The following is a 10,706-nucleotide window of genomic DNA, read 5'->3' on the forward strand; positions in this document are numbered from 1 at the left end:
TTATCTAAAATTTTATATATACAATTATAAAGATAATACTATATTATTTAATAGTTGACATAATAAAAATTTGTAGCTATAAAAAGCTATTAAACATAATAAGTACCTAAAATTTATTATTGAAATAAGTAAACCTATTCTTTCTCTTTATTTATTCATTTATCTAATCTATTTCTCTCTCTCTCTCTCTCTCTCTCTCTCTCTCTCTCTCTATGTATATATAAGTTTTCAAAAATTGAAAATAAAGGTATATTTTGTTGAGTTGGTAGAAAGTGAGAGGAAAAAAAATCACGTAAACATTTTGTACTTATTTACTATGTTAAAGTACGAGGCATGAGCTATACAAAAATCTTATTTTCATTTGTAATTGTAAATCGTTTTTTATCCATCTTCTCATTTTCTTCAGTATAATTTTTTGAAACAAATATTAAATTGTTAATATACACATTTTAAGGTTGTAATGAAATAATGATATATTATATTAAGAAATAATTTTAGTTGTATCTCACATTGATATATTATTACTGCACAAGCATTATATTACATTTTTTTGTTAGTATAGACTTTTAAAGTCTTTTTTAATAATTTAATTTTTGTTAGATAAAAATTATACTAATAAAATTTATTTTAATACTTGACAATTTTTTGTTTATTAATAAGTAGAAATTATTTTTGGTAGTGAATAAAGCTTGATAATTCTTTTCAAATCCCTTCTCTAAACCAATAATGTGGTGAATTTTATGTTGCCGTCTTTCATTACAAAATGCCAATTACAGCATTCCAACCGCATTCCGAATCCAAAGTCAGTTCGAATCTGTATTCAATTTGTTGAAGAAACATCTTAAAATATTTAGTACATAACATCAATAGCAGTGTTGTTAGCGTTGAGCACAAAAATCCAATTCTAAGTTACTAATTCTACTCTAAACACAACAATTTTTCTGGTTATTATGGCGATCAAAATCATTAGATCTTGATTCATGGTTTTATTTTTTATATATTTTCTACAAGCATGGTTTTCTTATATTATGGTGAGCAACATATACACAACTATATATATGCATCATATTATAACAAATAGATCCATATCTTGCTGTTCAAAACTAAAAAGAACCAGGTTTGATGTCATGATGATCAGTTGATAATTAACACTATCGATGTTTACTAATACAAGAAAACAGGTTGCATAAACTAATAACCGTAGGCTTGATATTTGATCATATACCATTTTCTAGCTAGTAATTGACTCATGCAATCTTGGAACTTCTTCTCAGCCCACCCACTTATAATTTATATTAAAATATAAGAGAATAATTTGTCCGAAACATGTGTCACAAGTTCAAGGCAATACTTAGGTCATTAGTTCATTAAATATTACCATGAATCTATGCATCTTAATGTCCATTTGTTCGAAAATAGCTTTAATTCCCTAGAGCAAAATCCAAGATTAATATTAGCAGTGGCAAAATCAAGAGGGTAAGATATGCTTAGTGAAATTAAATTTTATTTGATTGGCGACATAATCAGCACCCTTAAAGAATACGTGGTGAGATTTTAACAATGTTCTATGCCAAACCATTGCATATGAAAAAAACAAAACTATAGGGTTATGCCATGTGATATCTCTATAAATACCCCTCTTATCTCTAATTACACATCATCATTGAGAGATAAAAGAAGAAAAGAGTATTGATGAGGATCAAAGTTAGTTCAAATTCTTTTCAAACCATCCTCTTTCTTTTAATTCTTGTGGCAACCCTTTGGATAACCATTGAAGCTGCTACTTGCCGACCTAGTGGAAGGATAAGGGGTAAAAAACCTCCTTCAGGAAAATGCAATAAAGAGAATGAATCTGAATGCTGCAAACAAGGAGAGTTTTACACCACATTCAAGTGTTCTCCACCCGTGTCTCGCCGAACAAAGGCTATCCCAACACTTAACAATTTTGAGAAAGGTGGAGATGGAGGTGGCCCTTCAGAATGTGACAACAAATTTCACTCAGATAAGACTCCTGTTGTAGCATTATCAACTGGATGGTTCAATAATAGAAAGAAGTGTCATCACAATATCACTATCTTTGCAAATGGAAAAAGGGTCAATGCCATGGTTGTTGATGAGTGTGATTCTACAATAGGGTGTGATGCTGAGCATGATTTCCAGCCTCCATGCCCTAACAATGTTGTTGATGCCTCTAAAGCTGTTTGGAAGGCCTTGGATGTGCCAGAAGATAAGGGTGAATTTGACATCCACTGGTCTGATGCATGATACATACACATAGACACATATATAAAGCTTTTGTCTCTTTTTCTTTTCCTTTCTTTTATAGCTTAAATAAGGATGTGATCATACTTCTCAGTTACCTTATGAGAAGACTGTTTGCAAAAGGGAGAATTCAAATTAATCAATTTGTGGTGTAAACTCACCCTGGCTCCCTTTAGAGTCACATGCATGTTTCATGTTTAAATTAATAAATGGGTGTTGGTTGTCCTAGCTACCTCTACATTTTTGTTTCTAGATTCTTTTATTGGGAGAACAAATCTACTTACACCTAATATTGATAATATTTGTAATTAACTGATTTATTTATTTTTGTATCACATCACATTCTTAGCTCATTTTTCTTTCTTCTTTTCTTATCGTTCTCTTAATTTGCAAGAACTGTAATGAAATTATTGTATATGAGTAATATTTCTCTTATTGGAATGTTCTGTTCTTTTTCATTAATTGAAGCACAAAAATGTGTTTGTAATTTTTTCAAAAATTGAAAATAGATATGGACAGTAAGAGAAAAAAGAGAACAAACATAGACCATGACCATGATCTTCTGCAATGTACATTATCATTGGAAAAGATCTTAGCCATTAAAATAAAATAAATCATTTTTTATTTAAAAATAATAAATATTATAATGAGTGGATATGATTAAAATTAGAGGGGGTGATTTTCCATTGCAAAGGATTTCAATCCCAACAAACACTAATTTATTCTTTAAATGTAATATCTCTTCCAATATATGGAGGGAGTGTCACAGCTAGATCACTATTTAATATTTTTCAGTAAATCAGCAACAAAGACATTGGTGGCAAGTCATATGGTCTTGTGTGATTTGGTCCATTTGATTAGCATGGAAACAGGTAATGTTTATTTTCATTTTATTTTAAATATTTTAGGTTTAAAAATTAATTACTTATTATTCTATAAGAATTAATTTTATTTAAAATTTTTAATATAGCTAATTTTTTTAATCTTTCTTCAAGCATAGTTAATCCTTGGTGAGAGTATATATATAGACACACACACACACCCATTTTTAAATTTTTATAGTTATTTAAATCTTTATTTATTTAGACTAATTATTTTATATGTTAAGTTAAATTTCGTTTTGAAAAATTATAAATAAAAAGGTTCAGAAGTATAAGTCATTTGGAATGAATTTTATCAGGCTATAAATATATTAAATATCAAATATGAATTGATAACATATTAATATAAAAGTACAATAACACTATAATGAGAACTAAATTATATAATTTTATATAAAATAGTATATGCAATTTCTTCTCCAGAAATATTAAACACATATTAACTATTTGATTGATGTGGTTATGAAATACCTAGAAAAAGATGAAACATTAAACTGTTGCCCATTTAACTTGTAATTCACAAGAGGCTTTTTTTGTCAAGGAATATCTAAGAGGATGAACTAGGAAATTGTCAATAAAAATTTAATGGGCTTTACCTGTGTTGACAAAAAAACACATTTTGATTGATTGATGCTAAAAGATGCCCAAAATCATGCAAAGTGAAAGAGAAAAGAAGTAGGAAGTAGTCAAAATCAAAGGATGAAAACATTAAAGATTACGTGACAGGTACCTCACAAAGAAATGGCACCATGTAATTACTGCAGCACGAGAGTAATTAATGAGACTGTGCGTTGTTAGATTTATGTTTGAAATCTAATAAATCAAATTTACTTTAATATTAGACTTAAATATATTTTAACTATCTCAAAATTTATTTTAAATTATTATCTATTAAATTTTTTTTTAAAATTTTATACTTAACGTTAATCTCTATTTATTGTGACGTGACTCAAAACTTTAATTTCTTTTTTTTACTATGTATTTTAATTTTAATTTTTTTTAAAATAATATTGATGTAAATTTTTATTTTTTTAAAAATTAAAATATTGATGTAAATATTTTTTTACTATTTTATATAAATTTTGAGAATGATATGTCACGTCATAATTTAATTGATAGAAGTTAATGTAAAGTATAAAAATAAAAATAAAAATAATTAAACATTAAAATAAAAAAATTTAATAAATAATAATTTAAAATAAACTCTATTTAAAGATAGCTAAAATACATTTAAACTTTAATATTATTAGTTATAAATTTTATATTAAATTCACGTTGACAAACTTTTAATCCAAATATCTAGTAAAGGTTATTATTGGACACGAGATTTCTCTTTACTACTATCATCTCATACTCCTCGTGGTAGTTTATTTATTGAAATCAGGCAAGTATGCAACTATAATGTGATTCTATAGTTTCCTCTACTTAATTAGCTTACTCATAGTTCGGTATTTCTTGAAGATTGATTAAAGAAAATATTTAGAAGGAAATCTTCACATAATTACAATTCTCATCTGTAAACATTGTACATTCGATTTTTAAGGTATAACAAGAGCCCAAAGAACATCTTTGTACTCATCTTAGAAAAAGACAATTTTCTGAAGTTACTAGTCATGCAAGAGCACAAGTTAAATGGAAACTATATTGAAGTTTTCCACAGGAAGTATACATCTGCATTTCAGCACTCAACAAACAACAGAATAGCTCCAATGATTTTTCAATCATTGCCAAAAAATTTAATGCCAGATTCACACTGGCAGCAGATAAATTTTCAAGAACACACAACAGTGTCCATTTACAGCATGCTATCTGTAAGGGCAGGCAACCTGCGGAAGAAGTTAACCGGAGCTGCCGGCACCTTACTCCGAAGCATTGGGTGCCTCATTAAGTAAAATCCGGTCAGAAGAATAGGCAGCTGAAAGGGTGTCACATACAACACAATAGCAGCCACAAAGCAGAATGCCATGAACATGGTGGTGGCACGAGGATCACGCCAGTTCACTAGAGCTTGGATCCTCTCTCCTTGAGTAGCTAAATCTCCAACAACACTCTGAATCCTCCCAGCCACGCTTCTTAACCGATCATACCTCCACCGTACAACGTCAGGGCCCTTTGATGTAGGAAATGTGTCAAACTCCTCATCAAGCTCATCTGGGGTAACTCCTTCAGCATAGGAGAGTCTAGTGTTCATGTGAGGGGGGTACCTCGGGCGGAACCTCCAATTCCACATACCAATGACAAACATGTATAGAAACACGGTAGGGAAAATAAGTTCAGGGAAACACACAAGCATCAGAAAAAGAATGTGCACCAGCACTGTTGTGACAGGATGCTTCCATGTGGAAACTTCTCCCAACCATCTTCCAACTGAAAAAATTCCTGAGAACACTGTCATCAGACGGTAGAAATTCGCCTTGCTACGTCTCATGCTCCACAGATGAGATTCTGTATCACACATGTACTCAACTACCTCCTTTCTAAGCGGGGGTTCAGCCCTACTAAGACGCGCAGCAACAACATTGACGGCTTGGTGTCGCAGTTTTTCCTGTTCTATTAAGTTAAGTGGCCTTTTATAGTGCATTTTTGGTAAGGGAGGCTTGAAATACAATTGCATCAAGTCAACCATTGAGGCACAGGAGAATCTAATGGCCAAGTGCAGTTCACCCATCTTCTTGACACCTGAAGGATGAAGCACTAGTAATGGGTAAGCATTTGTGTAAACACGGCCAGTTTCCAGGGTTGAGATCCGGATCCGAACTTTACCAACTTTTAGATCTATGTTACCATCTGAATTATGAAGCTGTCCATTATCAAACACTCCCACAGTGAGAACTGTAGCTGGATCAAAAACTTCCCAAGTGTATTGCTCATTGTATTTTGGGCTTGGACTATTACTGATGGTTCGAGTGCGAACCCATTTCTGCCCATATTTTGCCACACAGTATGTATCCGTTGCACCCCTTCCATCCCTGGTTTTCATTGGATGAAGTCCATCAACACTTAGAATCCCAAGTTCTAAGATACCAATGGACTTCTTCCAGAGCTGCTTTGATGTGGGTCTAAGATCACTGCTATAATAAGTTGACCCATCAAAAACATGATACCCACCATCAAGACAGACACTGAGGTGAATTCTACTAAAAAATTTATCTTTCTCCTTTTTCCCTTGTTCTGCATCCATAGCAGATGACATGGATTCTTCAAGGTTATACCACCTAGTATGGGTACTTCTATCATCAGCTCGTTTATCAGCGTGGGTTAAAGGAATAACAACAACTCCAATAGTCTCATCCTTGTTGGGACCAACTCTATTTTCAATTGAAACAACCAAAGGTTCTTCAAAGGGCTCGGCAGCAACAAACATCAGCTCCTGATCCCAACGCAGGTTCATGGTCCTTGATTGAACTGGCCTTGTCTTCAAAATCTGGTTACCAATCTGTAACTTAACATAGGCATCTTGGATTCGGGACTTCTCTGATACAACTAAGTCCTGTGCCTCAAACACTTTAACCCGTACATACCATAACCTTGGTGAATGGTAAACTTTTGATCGAATCTGATTATATGCAGATGAAGAGCTGTCATTGGGAGACAGTGCATCAGAATGCCAAGCATCAGGAAAAGCTTCATCAGCTTGTGTTCCAAACCATACAGCAAGCATCAACTCCCCTTTTTTCTTGTCCTTACCCTTGTCAATCCGATACCATTCAGGAGCCAAGGGACTGTTCGGTGGAACCCGTGTAGGAACATCATGGAGATCAAACCTCACAATGCCAACTACTTCATCTAATAACATATTCTTGTCTTTGACCATAACTTCAAGCGTAGTTGCCTGCTGATTTTCCCTTGCAAAGGCAAACACCTGATTCCATTCAGGATCTTGAGTTTTCTCATGGTGTTTAGTAGTTCCCTTGAAGTTTCCAACCTTTACCTCCACATATGGATCGAGGCCACCAGTCACACCCTTTGATGGAAGGTCACGAGCTCGTACAACTCGTACAAAGAGGTACTGCATTGGTTCAACAAGGTCATAGGTGCTGACTGGCCCGTACCCACGTTTAACTCGCCCTCCAAGTACTTGTCCCCCTCCAAGAAAAGGGCTTGTCTCTTTGAGTGCATAATCCATAGGATATGGTGAATATGCATGCACAACTTTTGGAGGAGGCAGTCCAGATTTAATCTCATGCGTCCCATAGTTTTTACTTGTTTTCGCAGCCGCTGAGGGAGAAGGTTCCTCATGTTTTCGTTGATTTGAATCAGGAAGGTTATGAAATGTGTGCCTTGTCTCATTTTTCTTGCGAGAAAACATATTTAGGATCGAACTTGTGAATGAAACTGGTGACTGATCTTGGGTTGAGTGTTGATCTGTGTCCACAGAGGGTTCTACATCATGGAGAGGGTTTGACGATCTTATTGAAGGATCATCAGTAATATATACCTTTAAACCCAGCTCTCCTTTTACACGGGAAAAAACATTTTTCTTCTCCACAGGGTATTGCAGAAAAACAGCATCAGAATATGGGACAAATGAGGGACCAGTGAGGTGGACCTTACCAAGAAAGACTTTGGAACTACTGCTTTTGCTATAGTGGTAGATACAAGCATCAAGAGTGAGGTTTGGTAATTGGCTTGGATCAGTAACCTTGAAGTAAAATTTCTCATTCCAAACAGGATTCAAATCTTTCTCTCTGGTTGTTGTCCGAAATTTCTGACCATCAAAGTGAAGTTCCACATAAGCACTACATGAGCCCTGCCCGTCTTTGGGCATAAGGTCATGAGCACCCACAACTTCTACACATAATTTGAGATTGCTCATTGCCAATAATTAATTAGCTTCCAGGAAAATTTAGAGAGACGTTACACCTGAATGAAGGAAAGAAATCAGGTTAAGATTAATACAGTATCAGATATAAATTTCAATAGCTTTATATGATCTAAAACTACATTCCAGGCCATGTCCGCTATTAAATTATTAGTGCAACCTTAATCCACAGGCAGTTTAAACTCTTTTTATATTATAGTTATCAATATGCAAGAAAGGAAATCAGTGTACTAATTAAAGATTTCAAAATCCATGATACTGTATGGTTTGCTTCAGATGTATAACTTTTTACCCTGTCAGTGGACAAAAATTAAATTCATATATAGTAAGAGTTTTGCTTATAATTTGTAAACAAAAGAAACATATTAATCCAACAATTTGCTTTTGTTCTTCATCTACTCTCAAAGATGTATTCTAGCAGTACTACAGCTATTCTACAATATGTCTAAGCTTCAAAATATTGTTTTGTTGGCAAACAAATTCTACTAGCAAAGAAAAACAATAAACCAGGTGTAGAGTGTAAACCTAATTAACCATAGCATTACCGCATTGACCAAGCTCAACTTTCTTGAAAAACCTGAGTTACTATCATAATATCCAAAGTAAATAATTGGGAAGTTCCTAGGCGAATAACAGATCCAGTAAAGATATTCTAATTGACTGATTTATTAAAGAAAGGCATGACATGTTCAAATTAATTTTATTTGCTACTATATTTTTCAATAGTAAAAATTGACCAAGGAAGTCAATAAAAGATGAAATATTGCAAACTGCATATTTTTTGTGAGTGGATGTGAGTAAAAGGAAAGCAACAGAAGTTCCAAATTATTATTGCATTGGTTCCTATCATAAATAAGACAAAGTATGGTATGGAATGATTCAGCCAACTGGAGTGAAAAGGAATAAGGGAAAAATCAAAGAGATGGATATCATTTTCAGAAGCATGTAATTCTTAAAGCTCAAGCAAGAAAGAGAAAGATTCCAAAAGTTTCAACCACCACTTCCAGAATTGTACTCCGTGAGCAAAAAGCAAGACAATAATCAAAAGGAGCCTTGAATACTTCATATTCTACATACAGAAAGTGTTTCCAAGATTTGCAAAATAATATAAAATCGTAAAACCGGGGGTAAAAGGCATGGACTCCTTGTACCATTGTACACTATATTACATAAATCTTCAGATACTCTTAAGAAAAGTAAAATTCTACGCCAAAAATAAAATAAAATCCAATCATCCATTTATTTAATTTCATTCAAGCTCCTCTTATTATTATAATATTTTCAGCTGAAACAACTAGCACATGAGCTAATTAATTACCCAATATTTTAGCAAAAATAAGGGTAATAAAAAAAGAAAGAAAAATGGAACCTTTGACGCACATGAGATAAGCAACGTCTCTGAAGAACCTCACCCAAATTTTATATCAATTTTTCCCAGAAAGAAAAAAAAAAACCTCTGCCACCCCTATGGCTTTATTCCAATCCCAACACCAGATTTGAACAAAAAAAAAAAAAAACTTTAACCTTTTAAGACTACAACAATGATCAACCTTAAAAAAAACCCAGAAAAAACAAAAATCCCTCTTGCCCAAAATCCAACTGCAAATCATACAAATTCCACTTATACCAATAAAGAAAAACTTTAAAATATAAAAAAAAATAAACCCAGAAGAAAAAAAGAAGTGGATGATGAAACACACCTGAGATTTTCTGATTTTGAGCTTTGAGGATCAAGAGTTCGCTTGAAGAGCTGAGGATTAAGAAGGAACAATTGAGCTGAGCAACACAAAAGTTATGTCAGAAAAAGAGAGAGAAGAGGAAGGAGAAACGGGGTTTCTGAGAAGTTATGAAAGAGAGAGAGAGACATTACATTGACGTAGAATGTCGGTTTCGGATTGTTCAGTAGTTGCAGCAGTGCTGTGTTGTGATGTCTAAGAACTCACAACACGTTTTGTTACAGTGTTGGGTGAGCTGAGTTCGCCAATGGCCCCACACTCCACTCACTAGTCAATACAAATCTCTCTCTCTCTCTCTCACCCCAGTTTTAGTGTCCATCTTTTACTTGTCTTCTTATTGCAAAATATAGATTCTTGTAATATTCTTTTCTATATACAATTTTTTTCTATAAATTTACTAACCTTAAAGGGGTGATTTGGAGCATAATATGCTATTCAAATATTCATTTGTTATAATTAAAATAATCAGATGCCACCTCAGATATTTAATTAATGGTCCATAATAATAATTTGTCAGGTTGTCTAGCCCAGCTCAGATAAACCATAATTTTTTAATTAAAATTTCATATTTCAAATATTTGTATTTTAAACTCCATCATTTTAAGGTAACTCTAAAATATCAGATGGTAATAAAATACTTTTAATATATTTTCAATTATTAATAATTTATTAAATAATTTTTATTATATATGTCTAAGTATACATGATAAAAAATTAATGTACATTAAAAATTATAATATTTAATTTTATTAATACATTAAATTTAATAATATTATGTAATTTTTAATAAAAAATTATTATTTATAATTTTTTATTGTGTACATGTAAAAAAATATTTATTATAAAAAATGTTGACACAAGTCTTTAAAATTGAAGATAAATAATTAAAAATAATAAATTTTTATTATGAAAGAAAGTATTATAATTGAGAATATAAAAGTATAATAAATATTATATTTATTAATAAAAAATAATATTTAAAAATTATAAATTTAATGAAAAATA

The 10,706-nt window shown here is 32.3% G+C and overlaps 2 protein-coding genes across 3 annotated transcripts; one reads left to right on the plus strand and one right to left on the minus strand.

Annotated features, from left to right (window-relative positions):
• The first annotated feature begins 1,692 nt into the window (after positions 1-1,692).
• LOC113851100 (putative ripening-related protein 2) lies at positions 1,693-2,265 on the plus strand. The gene has a single exon (XM_027481585.1). The coding sequence runs from the start codon at positions 1,693-1,695 to the stop codon at positions 2,263-2,265; it is 573 nt and encodes a 190-aa protein (XP_027337386.1).
• Positions 2,266-4,600: 2,335 nt separating this feature from the next.
• Positions 4,601-10,033, minus strand: LOC113849635 (FT-interacting protein 7-like). Of its 2 annotated transcripts, XM_027479676.1 has the most exons (3): positions 9,836-10,033; positions 9,666-9,741; positions 4,601-8,006 (listed from the first exon to the last, which is right to left on the minus strand). In XM_027479676.1, the coding sequence occupies exon 3, from the start codon at positions 7,957-7,959 to the stop codon at positions 4,939-4,941; it is 3,021 nt and encodes a 1,006-aa protein (XP_027335477.1). In that variant the 5' UTR covers positions 7,960-8,006; positions 9,666-9,741; positions 9,836-10,033; the 3' UTR covers positions 4,601-4,938. The 2 variants fall into 2 exon arrangements, with proteins under 2 accessions (XP_027335477.1, XP_027335476.1); XM_027479675.1 differs by having other exon boundaries at positions 4,626-8,006; positions 9,666-9,992.
• Positions 10,034-10,706: the final 673 nt, after the last annotated feature.

The sequence above is a fragment of the Abrus precatorius genome, unplaced genomic scaffold (assembly GCF_003935025.1).
Source record: "Abrus precatorius isolate BTA unplaced genomic scaffold, Abrus_2018 Scaffold9, whole genome shotgun sequence".
In the NCBI taxonomy this organism is placed as follows: Eukaryota; Viridiplantae; Streptophyta; class Magnoliopsida; order Fabales; family Fabaceae; genus Abrus; species Abrus precatorius.